An 18,581-nucleotide genomic window follows, 5' to 3' on the forward strand; every position below is an offset into this window, starting at 1 on the left:
GATCCGAACCCGTGGCCTTGGTGTTATCAGCACCACACTCTCCCGAGTGAGCCACAGGGCCAGCCCAAAATAAGGGTGTTTTAATGGGAAATTAAATTACACAATATAACCTGCTTGGTAGTTAGAATTACAACTTCCTCTAAAAATTGTAAAAAATTACAACCTTTTTCTACCTCCACCCTGAGTATAACCTACTGTAGTATTAGGTTCTAAAATAGAGGCTTTCATTTCATTGAATTCATCTGCCATGGTCTGATAAACTATACAATGGATATTTAAATTAGTATGGCCTAAACAGCAAGAGTAGCTTGCACATGCCCTGATTAAAAAGACATACTGCCTCAAAGTATATCCACATTTCACCTTAAAAATAAATGTGTTAGTCAACTCTATTCCAGTGATGGAGGCCACTCAAGAGTTAAAAAGTTGTGAAATATCACATATACGTTTACTTAAAAGGTTAGATTTTACTAAAGCACACATATACTATTGTTTAATCAGACATTAAAAGAAAAATGACTTACACTGAATTGCACACTTTAAGTAGGTGATCTGTATGGTATTTAATTATATCTCAATAAAGTTGTTCTTAAAAAAAAGTGGTTTATATAATCAGTCATCTAGTCTGATGGCTCTTAACTGTGGTGTAACAGGATCAGAGGTGAGAAGTGGAATGAGGCTAGATAATCAGGAACTGGGTAAAATTCCCAGCCTATTGGTTTATTTTTTTAAATTGAAACATAAGTGATTGTACATATCTGTGGGATACAGAGTATCAATACCTGTGTGTGATATGTGATATCAAATCAGGATAATTAGTATATTCAACATTATATAATCATTTTTTGTGGCCCTTTACCAATTCCTCCCTTAACCCCCCTCCCCCTCCCCCTTTCCCACCACAAATTGCCTGCCTATTTTATCTGGCCCTTAATAACCTAGAAAGTGTGCATGTGTGTGTGTCTCTGTGTGTATGTTTATATTGGACACAAATCAAAGTAAACATAATAGTCTTCTTTCTTCATCCATAAACTGGCCATTTCCAAAACAGTAGTGAGAGAACAGGAGCCTCATTTAAATGACTTCTTCCTGAGGCCTATAACAACATTCTTACAGATTCTATGAATGAAAACTGAAAGCTGCTTTTAGAATCAAGAATTTAAAAACAAATAAGATCTTTATATAATGGGAAAAATTTTGATAGGAAAGAGTACAATTTTTTTTTAAAAAGACAACACATAGATGATGATTAACATAAAATGCTGGTACATATTTATGCTTTTATTGCTAAACATCAAATGCTGGCAATAATGATATCTTCAAGTTAAAGCTTAGGAATGAATTACAACACAATCAAAAGATTTATAGAAAAAAATACCTGTGCACCATTACTATGTGGACATTCAATAAATATCATAGTACAAAATGATGACTGAAAGCCACATATCTATGAAGCACATGTTTACAATTTGTTGTTAGAACAGACAATGACCTATAAGAGTGATTATCAAAAGGTCAAGTTTAGCTTGACCAAACTGAGATGCTGAAAAGAATATATACGTTTTTAACAGATTGTAGGTGATTACAAAAAGAACTCTCAAACTTGTAAACAATGCAGAGTAGGAACACAGTATAAAGTTTTACTGTTGAATAAAGTGACAACACAGAATGAGCACTTTCTTCAAATCCTTAAAATAATTCATTTTTTTTCTAATCACTCTACAGAAACCAAAATGGATTCTTTCCATAAAGATGATAATACACCAGGGACACAAGACCTTCCAGGTTATTTTTTTATGTTAACATATATTTACAGTAAATAGTCAATAGTACTTTTTACAGCTTACTTAAATAGAAACATGCTTTTCTAATCCATAAATAACACTAATCGTTATCCATTCAACCACATTTATTAGGTACTTATGATGTCTCATGCACCGTGCCAGGGATGCAAAGATAAATATGACATGGTCCTTGCTCTAGAAGTGCCCACAATCAAGCTGAAGAAACAACAATATTTCCTTTCTTCCACAATGAGGCCACTTCTATACAAATGGTACTGATCTGCTCAATTTCCTAGTAGAGTGGTTCCCAAACCCTGACACTATAGATCAACAGACCAAGACATTTAACAGCTAAAATAAAGTGAGATTTTGTTGTTGTTTTTTTTAACCTAGAAAAAGAAGTTAATGAATAGAATTTCCTCTATTAAAAATTTTTGTTTTTTAAAAACTGGCTTGCACATATACAACATTTAATTAGTAAATTGCTTAGTGCATGTAACTGAATTAATTATATAAGTAGTTCATGGCATTCCCCAAGCTCTACTACCTGAACAGGTCTAAACGTTACTATGCAAATACATTTTAATCCTGAATGACTGTCTACCTAAGGATAGAACAAATGCCATATTTTCTGGGATAAACCAATAATTTGTATGGTTTTTAGTACTGGTATTAACTGATGACCTGAGTCAATAATAAAATGTTAAAATTATATTCAATATATAATTTCTGTTTTAAGAAAGCAAATTTGTAATACAATCTAAAAAGTTTCTTAAAATGATTAAAAAGTTTTAGTGTTTAAAGAGCAACTCGGTGATCTAAAAAAGGTAACCCCATGGAATGCCTCACTGAGTGAAGAAGCTGGCTACATGGCTATTAATGAGTTATTGCCTTTTATCACTTTTGAGTGTATGAGAGAAGTATGTATTTTTCATCAAAGAGACAGCATGTTCATACACTTCTAAGACCAACAACTTCACACTGGCTTGTTGACTTCCAAAATTTCCCAGGGCTGCATTTCCACTCGACAAGACCTCAAACTAGGTGTGGCTCTTTTGGGTTCAAGTCAGTTCCCAGGCTCTGGCAAATCCACACTTGTACTCGTATGTAGCCATTCTCACTATACTACCAAGTCTTCTGTGGACCCACAGAGGTAGCTTAGGGGAGAGATGGAAAGCAGGGACTAGGTGTTTAATCACCCGACACAGAGAAACATGGGAGCTGCTGGTGAGGACAGAGTATGGCTCAGGGTTTTTGGTTGTTGCTTCTTGAAGACAGGAACCTAGGAGCTAGGCCCCAGAAGGCCTCAGCAGCACAAGAGAAAATGTCTACCCTGGAAGAGTTCCAAGCTTCAAAACTCTCTCAAGAATGGTAACCAGGACTGCTGAAGACCCTGTGGTCTGTAAGACCAGGCTCAGTTCTGAGGTTCAAGCCTAACTGCCTCAGCTCACATGCTGCTGGTGAGACACTTCCTGCAGCTCACTCTTAATGTCAAGGCTAGTGCTGCTTTGTGAGGGGGTGGAGACATTATCAAAGAGGCAACTCTTGTGGGGCAAAACATGCCTCATGATATCATAGGCCCTACTTCTTACCTTGTTTGTTTATTTGGCATCATGTTACAAAGATTTTCCCTTTCATGTCAGTAGATTCTTTTACAGAATCTTATTAATTTAGTTGTAACCAGACGTCAGTTTTCAGAATACAAAATAATACACATTAAATTTTAAAATACTTTTCAAACAAGAAAAGGACAAGAGATATAGGCCAAGAAAACACTCATCCTTCCACTTGGCCAAAGTCTGGTCTCCTTCAAATCTTGATTAATGATGCTTTTTCAAGAAGTTTTTCCTGATTAATTCCACCCAATTCTGTTCTCCTTTATATTATTTCAACACGATATGTAGTCACAAAAAACGGTATTACATACATTTGCACTTGTTTAGAAATTGTTCTACGAGCATCTGAAGTGTGTACATTCAGTCTGTAAAAGTAAAATGCAATGAGGGACTATGCCTTTTAGTTCTCCTGCTCATCCTCCACCACAGAGTTTGGGTAATCTGGATATAGGAGGAGCTCAAAGTTGTTGGTTACGATGTAATTTTAAGGGAACACTTTATATTTCATACCAAGTAAGGATTTCAATGGCAATGGATATTACCACATAGCTGCATATTGTTAACTCAAAGATTCTGTCACATGAGTGCAAATATTACCGTGCTGTAACCATCCAGAGTCCTAGGGTAACGTTGGCAGCCAAAAGTACACTGCCACCAAGCAAGATGAAAAATCCTATTAGATCTTTGACATCACTGTCTCCAACCACTGAGGTAAGGGTGGCATCCAGGAAAGAGTTTAAAATCCACTGTCCGTCCAAAGCAAAGCAGGGCACTGCATTAACAATAGCCAGAGCTCCTGAGAGGGAAATCAGGTACCTGGTTAAAATCAGTTAAGAAGCTGACTGTGACGTCTGGGTGGAAACCACATTTCTGTGACTCAGAAGAAGATGTTTTACTATGAATTTGAGATTACAGTTGACTTCTTTACTTTCTTTAAATCTCTCCCATTCCTTCTTAGATCTCTACTATTTAAAACAAATGAGCTTATATTATTTTGAAGTTCAAAAACCTTGACTAGGAAAATAAAGGCCAACCACTTACAAACTAAGCCAATCTATAATGAACTCCTAGGAAGACCAAGTTTTTCTAATCCTTTGATGAAACAACAAAGGAAAGAAAGGGGAAAGAAATAAGGGAAAAATTACTTTTTAACCTTTATAAAGTATTATTTGTATTAGGAAACACAGATTTTGGCCCTTGAGCCCTATTTTATTGTACTGTCATCTGTAAGGTCACAGCATAAGTTTCTCTGTGACAAAGCTGCAGAGTCTATGAGACACAATCTTGATGGTACACATTTTTTTAGTAACTGCTCATTTGTTTTCCTTTTCATTTTTTTGCAAATCATTGAGGAAAGAAATTAAAAAGATTTGAAGGAACAAAAATAAAGAACCCTTCCAAAACTTTCCATTAATTCAATTCTACATAATAATCAATTTAAAAAAAAAATTCATCTTTTATATACAACATAATATTCTAAAGACCACATGAGATTTTGTCCTCTGAATTGTTCTTTTAGTAGTGGAAACCAGTTTGATTATCCTTACTCAATTCTCCCTGGGACTAGTGGGATGGATTTATGTAGTTCCTGGTTTGGTCAAAACTAACAGGCTCAGGTGGGGCAGAATTCATTACCTCATAGTAATTGAAGCTTTCATCCTTTATAAACTTACTTAAAGATTTTAGACTTATAAATTCAATTCTCAATTTGTATTCTGGGTTCCTTCCTTTCCACATCTTAACATTTCTCTCTCTCTGATCAATCTTTCTCCTCTGACTTCTTCCCTCCTAGGTACAGTCTGATCTCTTTCAACGTTCAGGTCTCTTTTTTAGTTGTTAGCAATTAAGTGATACTTTAAGGCCTATCCTTGTAATGCTCTATTCAAGGTAAAACTGACCAAGCTCCAAGTAACACACTTTTAAAACATTTTTCACAACAGTAAGGATACTTGACAAATGTCTCCACAACCACTGGCAGATCTATGCTCAGAAAGTTGAAACGTGGGATAAAACTGGTGATGCTCACTAAAAAAAGAAAAACAACAAATAAGGAATATTACTCATATCAGATAAACAACAGCATTATAAATTTTACATATGGTCAAAAATTGGACTAGTCGATTACATCAGTTGAAAAAGCCCTTCCTAAACAAATGCAGGCAGGCTCACATATAAAAGCAATTGATTATTCTAGAACATCTAATAAAATAATAGGATGAAAAAATTCATATCCCAGTGTGTAATTATATTTTGAGGTGAGAGTAAGATAAAGATGACTGTATACCAAGTATAATTACCAAATACAGAGACTGACAAAAAAAAATTACTATAATTTACATCAAGAGTCTTTACCTTCAAAGAGGTATAACCTTAAAATCACATTTACTGCAACTACTATGCTAGTTAACCTCTTTGTGATCTTGGTTTTTTCTTCACTGCTAAAACAAAAATTAAGATGAGGGAATTTTTAAAGTCTCTTCTAACTCTGTGGATTCTATAATCCTGTTTTTGTTCATTAAAAACTACCTGTAATTAGGCAGAACCCACAGTACACATTTCTGAATTGCCACAACTTGGGAGGTTTCTTCATTTGTTGAGGCTGTATTTAATATTTGCAGTCTAGAGTCATTTAGTGTCAAACTAATAAGAAAAATGACCCTGGTTGCATTTCAGGATATGAATATAGAAGCAATGAGAGAGCCTTTTAAAGAAACATCAGGGCTGGCCGGTTAGCTCAGCTGGTTAGAGCAAGGTGTTATAACACCAAGGTCAAGGGTTTGGATCGCCGTACTGGCCAGCTGCCCCCCCCCAAAAAAAAGATTAACATAAAACACACATATCCACCAACTGATGAATGAATAAAGAAAACGTGGTCTATCCAAACAATGGAATATTATTTGGCCATAGAAGAAATGAAGTACTTGGGGCCGGCCCGGTGGCGCTCCCGCCCGAGGGTTCGGATCCCACATACAGACCGGTTCCCGCTCACTGGCTGAGCGAGGCGTGGGAGCAGCACCGAGGGTTGCAATCCCATTGCCGGTCCCCGGTCCGGTACGGGGGGCAACACTGAGGGTTGCGATCTGTTGCCGGACACGGAAAAAGACAAAAGACAAAAAAAAAAAAGAAGAAATGAAGTACTGATTCATGCTACAACATGGATGAACCTTAAAATCATTATGCTACATGCCTATTCACAATAGCTAAGAGATGGAATCAACATAACTGCCCATCAACAGATGAATGGATAAAAAAACCCTGGTATATATACACAATGGAATACTATTCATCTATAAAAAGAAAATGAAATCCTGTCATTTGCAGCAACAGTGGATGGAACTGGAGACCATCATGTTAAATGAAGTAAGCCAGGCACAGAAAGACAAATACCACATGATCTCACTCATATGTGGAATCTAAGAAAAAAAAAAGTGGTTCCCGTAGAAGTAGAGAGTAGAATAATGGTTACCAGAGGTTGGGAAGGGAAGGAGGGTTGCGGGGAGGGGAAGAGGTGGCATGAAGAATAAGTTCCGGTGTTCTAGGCTGACTAGAGCTAGTAATATTGTATTGCCTATTTTTTTTTTTTTTTTTTTTTTTCTTTTTTCGTGACCGGCAACGGATCGCAACCCTCAGTGTCGCACCCGCACTGGACCGGGACCGGCAACGGGATCGCAACCCTCAGCGCTGCCCCTGCACCTCGCTCAGCCAGTGAGCGGCCGGTCTGTATGTGGGATCCGAACCCTCGGCGGGAGTGCCGCTGCGCTCCCAAGCGGCGCACTGTAGCAGTGCGCCACTGGGCCGGCCCTGTATTGCCTATTTCTAAACAGCTAGAAAAGAGGATCTTGACTATAATCACCACAAAGAAAAGATAGATGTTCAGTTGATGGATATGCTATCTACCCTAAGTGAATCATTGCACAATATATGCATGTATTGAGATAACACACTGTACCCCACAAATATGTACAATTACATTAAAAAAGATTATGCTACATGAAAGAAGCCAGTCACAAAATATTCCATTTATATGAAATGTCCAGAACAGGCAAATTCATAGAAACAGAAAGTAGATTAGTGGTTGCTAAGGGCTGAAGGATATTGGGGAGAGATTGCTTAATTGGGTATGGGGTTTCTGTTTGGGGTGATGAAAATCTTTAGGAACTAGATTGTGGTGGTGGTTGCACAACTCTGAATATATTAAAAACCACTGAATTGTACACTTTGAGTGGGTGACCTGTATGGTACACTGTTATAAAAAAAAAAAGTAACATAAAAAATCTTGTACAACAAAATGAGTTAGACTATATGATCTTCAGCCATATGGAGAAGCTTTAGACTTATTCCAATCATGTTGCCACTGTTAAAATGATTATGCTGGCCCACTTTTGAAATTATATTCATATAAAATTCATGTATCACGCATAAATTATAGTCACATCCCTATGCATCCTGTTATTCTCTAGGGTATGCTGCTCTTGCCACTATTTGGGGGAGCTTGGATATATTAAACTCTCAGAGAACATCTGAGAGATCATCTATTTGACTTGGGCATAAATAGTGGGGAAGGAAAAATGAGTCGCACTCCATAGGCAGGCATGGGATTCAGCTCCATCTTGCTTTATAAATTCAGATTATCTTCTTCCTGCCTAAACTTCATGTAATGCTTCACAACAAGTTAACAAGACATTGATAAGTGATCAAATTTATAATAAATACAAATAATGCAAGGATTTGTACTGAGTTTCTACCACTGAGAACATATGTGATATTAATGATTTTCCAAGGGTCTACCACAATGGTACCCACCTGTGTAGTGAAGATGCAGTGGATGTCCTACGTACAACATATCAATTTGAGGTGGATGTTTCACTTTTATTAAGCGAGTGTGAGTTTCTAAAGAAGGTATTATACAGAAACTTGAACTTGAGCTTTTTTTACAATCTTTATTGGTTCTACAAACTTGGGTGGCTTCAACTGCTTTCCGGGCAGGCAGACATGTATGCTATAAATAAAATATTAGTTAATCAATATTATAAATGATTTATTAAGAATAAAAATCCAAGTGACATTCCTTCAATATTTTTCATGTCACCTAGCATGTTAGGAATGAAGTTCATAAAAAAGCACTGCCATATATTTGTACCTACTATAAAGTAGATTCAAGTACCCTACTTTGGCCAAATAAAATATTACCACTATAATTTTTTTTAAGATTTTCAGATGAAATGTGACATCTGAATTGTACAGATTTTAATAAATGATACAAGGTAAATAGAACTAAACGGAGAAGTTTTAATAGATTCTGTTTTAGTTCTATATGTTCATTTTGTAGCAGTTACATCAGATAAGCAAGACTGCCTCAGGGACAACTTACCAAACGCTTATTAAAATTATTTCTGTAGGAAAAGCACACATCTGTGAGGCTGTGATTGTTACAGCATTCAGTGGAACCATCTAGCCGCTTGTATGCTAAAGAGAAATACAGTGGTTATTAGAATCTGTTACGTAGAAGTATATTTGTAATAAAAATTTTGCTTTTAAGACAAAAAGAGTAAAATGGCATATGAATTTGGAAGCAACTAAATAATTCAGAGTTCAGCTTGACAGCTACTCACTGCAGTTTGATTTCACATCACAAAAAGAGATCCATCCAATTTGAAATCATGAAGCAGCACTTACCGCAGGTTAGTTGTCCTCATATAAACTTATCCAGCCATAAAACTGAAGTTCCAGGGTCTCAGGTTTTGCAATAATAACTCCAGCTGGCCGAGCACAAATATTTAGTGAGCCACTAATATATGCCCTAATGCCACTGATCCAACATTACTTCTGAATTCCTGTACTGTGGTGTTAGCAGAGGGGGCCAGAGGACCTAAGAGACTCTCACCACTAAGGACATCTCCATTATATCCAAAAAACCTACTCTACCTCCAGGCTTACTTTGGGGCTTTCCCCACAGAACCAGGAAAACCCAATTTGACCCAAAGATGTACACATATTTGCCTGCATACCAGTAATCCAGGTACCATTTTTTTTTTTTTTTGTCTTTTGTCTTTTTCCGTGTCCGGCCACGGATCGCAACCCTCAGTGTTGCCCCCGTACCGGACCGGGGACCGGCAATGGGATCGCAACCCTCGGTGTTGCTCCCGCGCCTCGCTCAGCCAGTGAGCGGGAACTGGTCTGTATGTGGGACCCGAACCCTCAGGCGGGAGCGCCACCGCGCTTCCCAAGCGGCGCACTATCCAGTGCGCCAGCGGGCCGTCCCAAGGTACCATTTTTGAAAGACAACAGAAATGGGGCAACTGTTTATTTCCATTATTTATTTATTTTTTAAAGTTCTTTGGTGGACTGCTTCACTCGTATCTGGGGAAGAATAAGGAAGCTAAATCACTGATACAGGTGGGACAAAAAAAATGATTTCATGCATTTATTTTGGAAGGTTTCCTGCATTCAACACATCAAATTGGTAAAGCATAGGGCCGAGCCTGTGGCGCACTCAGGAGAGTGCAGCGCTGGGAGCGCGGCAGCGCTCCCGCTGTGGGTTTGGATCCTATATAGGGATGACCGCCAGTGCACTCACTGGCTGAGCATGGTGCGGCTGGTCTCAAAAAGGACAAAAAAAAAAAAAAAAAAATTGGTAAAGCATAAGCTGATGTGTGGTAAGGACCACTTAAATTTGAATCTTAACTACAAACTACCACACTCAGATGAGCTTAGGAGGACAGACTCAAGAGTAAAGTTATCCCCATTTTCTAGTACTCCAAAAGGTTTTCTATTACAAGTGCCTTCAGGAGCACTTAGCGTGAAAATGTTAGTCAATATGCAATGTAATTTTCAAGGATTTCATCTGTCAGCCAAGAGTTTTTGCTTGCTTGCTTTTTAAATAGTTTTTTGTTTGTTTTACTAGATTATTTGAGGAACATATCTTGTATTAGTTATACTGGATCTTCCCTAGTCACACAGTCTTGTTATCTGTCCTTGACTAACACAGAGTGAAGAACAAAACAGGGGCAAAGCAAACTAAGTGATGCATCAATTTTCCCTTTGCATTAGTTGGCTGTGTGGGTATTTTTTTTTTTTTTTTTTTTACTGGCTGATACAGGGATCTGAACCCTTGACTTTGGTGTTAGCATCATGCTCACCCAAGTGAGCTAACTGGCCAACCCTGGGTAGGTAGTTTTTCTCTTTTTTTTTTTAAAATCATAACTGAATGGGTATTTAATTTTGAGTAATTAGTAGTATTTACAATATTAAAGCAAATTGTGAATCTAATGGCAAAGTCAAACTTGTGCCTATATCACTCATTAGCCCTAATGGTAAAGTATAAGTTAAAAAGCTTTTTACGATTTTTATTTTTATCAATCCAGGTTAACGCCCTCAATGTTCTCTTTGATCAGTTGCCTAGTCCCACCAATTTTTACCTCCACATTATTTTTCTCCTTATCTACTCCCACTTGAGTGCAGACTCCTTCTCACCTGACCTAACAAGTCTGTTTGCACCCCACCTGGCTACTATATGCAACCTTGCCCTACACATATGGAATGCTTCAGATTAATCTTCCAATGTAGAACTCCAAGAATATCATCTCTCTAATCTGAAATTTCCAAAGACTCTGCACTGTTCCCCAATAAAGTCTAAACTCCACAGCCCAAAACTTACAGACCTCCACTTTGTTTTACCACCTTATCTTCTGCTGTTCTCTTGCTAAACTGAATTACTGCAGTTTCCTGAGCACTGTTTGTTCTCTGGTTCTTAAATTCAGGTCCATGTTGGCCTCCTAAAATTAGACTCACCGTTGAGGCCCAGCTTAAGGGCTGCTGCTGTGAAACCTGCCTTCATCTCCTCAGTCAAGACTGACTGTCATCATCTCCTCCAACTCCCACCATTTCCTGTCATTACTTAAATTTAATCTTTTACTGTAATAATCTTGGTATGGCCTGTTTCTTTGGCAAGACTGGGAGTTCCTTGAGGGAATAGCTTCTCAGTCCCTCACATAAAGTGGATTACTCAATAAACACTGAGTACATAAACAATGTTCTACATCACCTGCCTTTGTGTTAGTAATTATTTTAAACAATCTACAACTAATGCTTAATCACTAACTTTTCTTGGAGGATTGTGTACAATACAGAATTGGAAGTCAAGGACTTGATATCACTATTGATACAGCAGGTCTGATAATACAAATGCTTAAAGGAGCCAAGCAGGTACCAAATAAATGAAGTGGATCATGTGTGGAAAAAATAGGAAGGGTAGGGACTGTGGTAAATTAGAAAATACATACCCTGTTCTAAGTGGTTAGCAGCCAGGTCACTCAACCTGGGGCTCAGAATTGACATCTTCCATTTGTTCCAAGAGAAATCAGAGATCTGGGCCCTCATGTGAAACCTCTTGAAGTTTAAATATTGGCAGTCAATTAAAAATGTAAAAAACACAGTGTAAGACAAAGCAAATGCATTTACTAAGGCTGGATTTGGCCTCTAAGCTACCACCAATTTGTGATCTCTGGGTTAGGGCTTCTTCCTTTGGTGATTATTCTAACCAAAATATAAATCCATGGCTGTGACCTCCCTGACAAGATTAAGTACCTCCTGACATACAGAATTTTCCAATAAAGACTTAAATATTTTGTTTCCATGTGAGAAGTAAACTTGATATTTCTCTGTATATCAATTTTTTTTTAAAGTTACAGGCCTAAAAAAAATATATATAGAACCATGCTCTAACTAATTGAGCTAACTGGCCAGCCCCTTAAAAAATATTTTATTTTAGAATCTTTTCTACTGGGTCACACAAAGGACCAGCAACTTAACCAATTTCTGTGACTCAATTCTTTATCTATAAGATGGAAACGCCACAAATAATTTTTTACATCAGTGTACTTCTATCAATCATGAGAGGCCAATCCAATTCTACTTTGGAAGGAGGATTCAAGACTGCAATGGAATGTCTCAAGGCATTCACGGGTTCAATTTAACTCTAGAAGATTAAAATTGTCTTTTAAATGTCCCCAGTCTGGGAGACAATTAGAAAAATTTAAGGCCAGAGCAGTTTCATAATTCTACCACCACGAGAACCTGTATATTCTGAATGCACACTAAGATGGGCCCTAGGACAGTCGTAGAAATAGTCTGGTCTTCAAACAATGGTCTAGACAAGAGGTGATTTTGGAATAAGGCTGGAGAGAAGAGACTTTTTCAATCTATCGTTCACAGTCCTTACCACTTTCTATATCTCTAAAATGAACTGACTGAACAATTTTCTTACCCTAGCTTATTAAATATATAAGCATAGCTAGAGGGCTAACACGGGGAGACAAGCCTATTTATTCTCAGTTCTATCGTAGACTTTACACCAGCATTGCCTAGTAACAAGTAGTTAAAAAATTATAAATACACACATATGCGCACACACACGAGTATATACACACACACACATATACATACACTCTCACTCTTCAATTTAGCATAGCAAAGAAACCTTGGATCATACCTTGATGTACACAATGGGAAACAAGACATGTTTTCTTTCAAATATTAGAGAAGATTAGGGCATAAAAACAATCTGAGTACTCAAAGTTTGTGGAAAAGATGCCCAGAGTTTTCCTTTTATTACCTTAAACTAGATCAAGACGGGCCTTTTCTCACCTCAGTTACAGACATGTAAGGCAGTACAATATTCCCATTGCCAGGCAAGTAAGGGCATATACCCTCACCTTCTTTGAATAGGAATATAGGCTGGTTAAGGGGAATGCTTGAGTCTGGGCTCACGGCTTCATTTTAAGTGGCAGTTGCCTTTAGTATTCTGTCTCATATTCCTTAAAATGTAGTACAAATGCTGGACTTGTTGAGGACAGTTTTCCTTACTCAAGATGATGCTTTAAGGAAAGAAAAAAGGAATTTGGCTTTATGCATATAGGAAATAAAGAGTGCCTCCTCAATCTAAAGAGAGAGGATGCAAACTCCTTGTTAGGAAAACAGTCCCCCAAAAGAGCCAAATTAGTTGCCTGTAGCTTTCAGTTCTATTCAAATAACTAAGTGGCATATGGATACCTAGCAATCCTAAAAGCAGGGGCTTGAATATAAATGGGGGAAAAGTTTTTGTTTTGTTTTGACCCAGAATGAGACCAGAGAACTATTCCAGGTGCAAAAGGCTCCAAGCTCTCATCTGATGTCCTTGTTTGGAGCTTCCCAGACAGACCATTTAATCTCCAAAGAGCCTTTGGGACAAGCCACTTAGGCTTGCCCCATGCACCAAGGGCAGAAGTAGACTTGGACCAGCCTTGGCTGTACTGGTGATGTTCACAGTTAAGCAGGTAAATGTTTAAAAAACAAAAGGGAAAGGGTTAACAGAAGAAAAATGCAGGTCCCAACAATTTCATAAAAAGTATAATCATTTCAGGTAGATTAACCACATTTTATTTGCCAGAAATATACCTATTAATATTTTCAGGAGAATATCTAGCCTGCTTAATTAATACCTTAATTAATGAATATCTTAGGGAATATCTTAAAAAATTTAATACTATACCTGGGAGAGTCAGGGTATGAAATAAGAGGCCAGAAAATAAGAGGCCAGCTTACAAGCACTTCCAGGGTTAGATCTTTCCAAGGTGGCTTTATTGTTCTGAAGTGGTGTAAATTCCTAGAATTTAGTTATATGTACTGAATTCTGCTCTAAATTGAACATGAATAACTCCTGGATTACTGGCCACCTTGTATTACCATATTTGGCCATATCTTTCACCACTACTTATTTTTTTTTTTAAAAAAAAGATGACCGGTAAGGGGATCTCAACCCTTGGCTTGGTGTTGTCAGCACCACGCTCAGCCAGTGAGCAAACCGGCCATCCCTATATAGGATCCGAACCCGCGGCCTTGGTGTTATCAGCACCGCACTCTACCGAGTGAGCCACAGGCCGGCCCTTTCACCAAATGAAGGATAACAAAGTTACCTAGAAACATGTAAAATACTACCAATTGATAGTATACTTTTTCTTTTTCTTCTTTGGCGGCTGGCCAGTATAGGGATCCAAACCCTTGACCTTGGTGTTATAATACTACACTCTAACTGAGCTAACCGGCCAGCCCCCCATAGCTTTCTCAAATGTCCATAGCCCCAGTGGCAAAGCCTGCCATTAAAATTAATCTAGTATAGGGCCGGCCCCTGGCTCACTTGGGAGAGTGTGGTGATAACACCAAGGCTGTGGGTCATCTTTAAAAAAATAAATAAATAAAAAATAAAAAAAATAAAAAAAAATAAAGATGACCGGTAAGGGGATCTTAACCCTTGACTTGGTGTTGTCAACACCACGCTCACCCAGTGAGCTCTAGTATCTATCTTAAGTGACATTTATAGTCATTAATATTCCTTTAAACTGGCTAATTATATGCACTCCATTTAAAAATGGTTAAATAGAGGCACAGGTTTATCAGATATGGTCATGTAAAATAAGCATGTACACTGATATAGTCACTCCTAAGGATATGAAACAGATATTGAAGAATTATTTTGGGTTTGATTCTGAAGTAGATTATAAAGAATTATTATTTTGGGATTGATTTGTCATTAGTGCAGAAAAAGTAATATCTGCTTTAGGTGTTTAAACAAACACCTCCAAAATATAGCATGTGACTCATAATATTGAAATACTCAAAAAATCAATAAGGAAAGAGTTTCACAGTATTTCAGGGAAAATTTTCATTTACATTCTGCCTGATAGGAAAAGGACAAAACCCTAAACATCTGAAAATGCAGACATCCTAAATAAAACAATCCTACTGGAGAGAGCTTTGATTAATGTGTCACTTTGGCTTTTGTAATTCAATATAGATTACATCAAATTTAGAGAAAGTAGAGGAAAATGAAAAGGGCTTAAGAAATGTGAAATAATGGATTATTTCTCTTAAAGAAGAACACTTTGCAGATAACATACAACCCTTCTGTCATCTGAAAAGTTTTGGAAGATGGCAAGTAACTCTTGAGAATAGGGGAAATTTACAAATATTTCAATCTTAAACAATCAGGTTGGCCCACTGAACAACTTTAACATGACCAGACACTGGGCATCTCCTTATATGATGCAATAGGAATTACCGAACAATACCTATAAGGTATTTTTGCCAAAAAACCCAGAATGAATCCTGAATCTAATCAAGCCTCTAGACCTAATTAGCAATTTATAGGAAACTGGGAGACATCTGAACACATTAGTGACATGAAGACAGTAAGATACAACCAGAAAAATCTAGAATATGGGAAATTTGACAAAACAAATGACTCAGTTTCTCCAAAAATGAAATGACATTTCAAAAAACAGTTGGGGAATTGTTATAAATTAAAAGAGATCTAGAAAGCACATCATTCAACTTAAGCTATCTATAAAAAAAGTTAGGAAAACTAAATATCAGGAATTATTATTGCTCATTTTGTTAAGTGTGATAACGGTGTTGCAGTCATTTTTAAAGAGTCATCATCTATTAAAGACAGGCTAAAGTTTATGAATGAAATGACAGAATGCTTGGGATGTTCTCTAAAATTTTACCCCCTAAATGGGTTGCTTAGATGAAAAAACTGGCAAAATTTTGATAATTGCTGAAGCTGGGAGAAGGATACACAAGGGCTCATTTTTACTATTCTCTTGACTTTTATGTGTTTAAACATTTTTTATAATAAAAAATGTTCTTAAAAAATGGGTTATACATAAGGAGACTAAATTTGAAAAAAATTTTAAAAATCAGTTCTTACTACTTTGCCCTTGTACATAGTACCTTAGTAAAATTATTCTTGATTATTAATCACATTTCCCTACACCAGTAGATGTGGCCAAGTATCCAGGGCATTTCTTCACTTATGTAACGGTAATTTGTATTTTTCAACACTTTCAATAATTTGATTCCCCACGTTTTGTATAGAGTTGGGAGGCTTTTTCAGGGCTGAAAGAACTCAAAATAAGTTCAGTCGGTTCTGAGAAGAAACTTGGTATAGGCCTGTCACCTGCTGCCCAGAACAACATATCTGACTTCACGGGGTATTTTCAGAACCAAGATAACTTCCTCTGGATGTCTGCCACATAAAATACATAACGTAACTCTACCCCAAATAGTTTTGGACATGCCATCATCTACACAGCTACCATTACAACTATTTAAGTTTAGGTATATTTCAGCCAAAAGAGTAAATCTCAGGTGGGGATTGTGTTTGCCAAATTTTTTTTCTTTTAATCTTTCCTTATTACATACCTGTGTTGGGCTAACAATATGTTAATATAGAATGCTTATGCTTTGATTTTATCTATTTGGTTGTTAACTATCAGTTGTTTATCTGTTCTGACATAAACTCATGGAAAGGAGAATTGCTTGCTACTTATATTAACTTCTTTTTATTATAGAAGAATAAATTAAGATACTATTATATATCTACACACACACATGCATAAAGATAATATTATATTGAGGGTATTTAATTACTAGAATTTAGTTAGTTGGTTATGGTTGAGCTTGAATGCTGATTTAACACAAATTTTTTGAAAGTAGAAAGAATTAGATACTAGAGTACTGAAAGTCAAATATAATATTATAAAAGTATTTAGAAGTTCAACAACAATATGTAATAAAGGAAACACACATACTCCTATTAGTATCCAACTTACCAAGAAAAATGTGTATTAGTTTGGAACTATTTACCTTACTGATTTGCATTAAAAAGATTAGAACAAAATAAATCTAGAGACATGGTGTAAGGATTAGTGAATGGCAGGTCCTGGTGCCTGAAGCATTATATTATACTGAGGAAATATACACACCTCTAACTGGGAAGCTTAACTGCTGTAAAGTTGATGCACTTATACAGTAACCAATTTGGGGCTCATAGGTGATGGTATCCAGACATTCATTCCAATCTTGCACATTAGTAACAGGACAATCCTGTAGATGGGTGACAAGGTCTCCCACAAAAAGGCCTCTGGGTCCAATGGCAGGTGAGTCCTTGGGGAGAGAGAGAGCAAACTCAAATCAGATAATGTATGAAGACAAGCTATGATTAATCTGAGCAAATAATAGTTAAAGACACTGAGTTAATTACGTAGACTATTTTGAATAATGCAGAAAATAATTCAGCTTTGAACCTAGAACATACAGTTCTAGAAAATTAACAAAATAAAACACAACAATTATAGGTGCTCTTCCCAATTCTCCAACACTTTGAATTTTTCACAACTGAAAAAAAAATCCACTTGCTGGGCCAGCCTGTGGCTCCCTCGGGAGAGTGTGGTGCTGATAACACCAAGGCCACGAGTTCGGATCCCATATAGGGATGGCCGTTTGCTCACTGGGTGAGTGTGGTGCTGACAACACCAAGTCAAGGGTTAAGATCCCCTTACCGGTCATCTTTTAAAAAAAAAAAAAAATCCACTTGCTGACTGTTAATATTAAAATGACAAAGTTTTTCCTTCACTGCTAATTAAAAGTTTTTGCAGGCTGGCCAGTTAGCTCAGTTGGTTAGAGCATGGTGTTATAACATCAAGGTCAAGGGTTCAGATTCCCATACTGGTCAGCTGCAAAAAAAAAAAAAAAAAAAAAAATGTGAATGTAGTCATTAGACTGCCTTCACTTTTCTATATCCTCAGTGGACAAAACTACAAGACAAGTCCTTATATAAACACAGTCTCAAATCTGCAGACAATATCATCAGCCCAGTAAATATGTAAGCCAATTGCTCATAAAGGTGATTTTGCTCTTCCCAATGTCTGAATAGAAGATTTGATGCCATTATAGTAGTTACTGTCTAAGGGAGTGAAATACAGAGTTGAAGACATTAACTTAAACTCCTACAAAATGTTCTGGCTGGATAGCCTAGGTTTCATGGTTATTTTTAGGATTGAAGACATTTGACTCAAAAGCAGAGATATAAGAATAAACAGTAAAGATAAATGATGCATTTTATCAACAAACTACAGGTAGAAAATCTTGATCCTGTCTTAGTAACTCAGAACAAAAACAATTTTCATTGTATTTTTAAAAAAGCCAATGTAGACTGGCTGGTTAGCTCAGTTTGTTAGTGCATGGTGTTATAACAATACTAAGGTCAAGGGTTTGGATCCCCTTCCTGGCCAGCCACCAAAAAAAAAAAAAAAAAAAAAAGCTAGTGGGTTTCAAAAAATTATTTGTCAGATTTGAAAGTATA

The 18,581-nt window shown here is 36.9% G+C and overlaps 1 protein-coding gene across 1 annotated transcript in view; it reads right to left on the reverse strand.

The window, feature by feature from the left end:
- Nucleotides 1-1,143: 1,143 nt before the first annotated feature.
- MBTPS2 (membrane-bound transcription factor peptidase, site 2) overlaps nt 1,144-18,581 on the reverse strand; it is a 49,938-nt gene continuing 32,500 nt past the window's right edge. The window contains exons 7-11 of the mRNA XM_008568396.1: nt 17,203-17,383; nt 8,772-8,866; nt 8,204-8,399; nt 5,350-5,425; nt 1,144-4,216 (exon numbers count right to left, since the gene is read on the reverse strand). Of these exons, the coding sequence (XP_008566618.1) occupies nt 3,994-4,216; nt 5,350-5,425; nt 8,204-8,399; nt 8,772-8,866; nt 17,203-17,383 (771 nt within the window). The 3' untranslated portion in view covers nt 1,144-3,993. The remainder of the gene's footprint in view (nt 4,217-5,349; nt 5,426-8,203; nt 8,400-8,771; nt 8,867-17,202; nt 17,384-18,581) is intronic.

This window comes from Galeopterus variegatus, unplaced genomic scaffold (assembly GCF_000696425.1).
Source record: "Galeopterus variegatus unplaced genomic scaffold, G_variegatus-3.0.2 Scaffold406, whole genome shotgun sequence".
Lineage (NCBI taxonomy): Eukaryota > Metazoa > Chordata > Mammalia > Dermoptera > Cynocephalidae > Galeopterus > Galeopterus variegatus.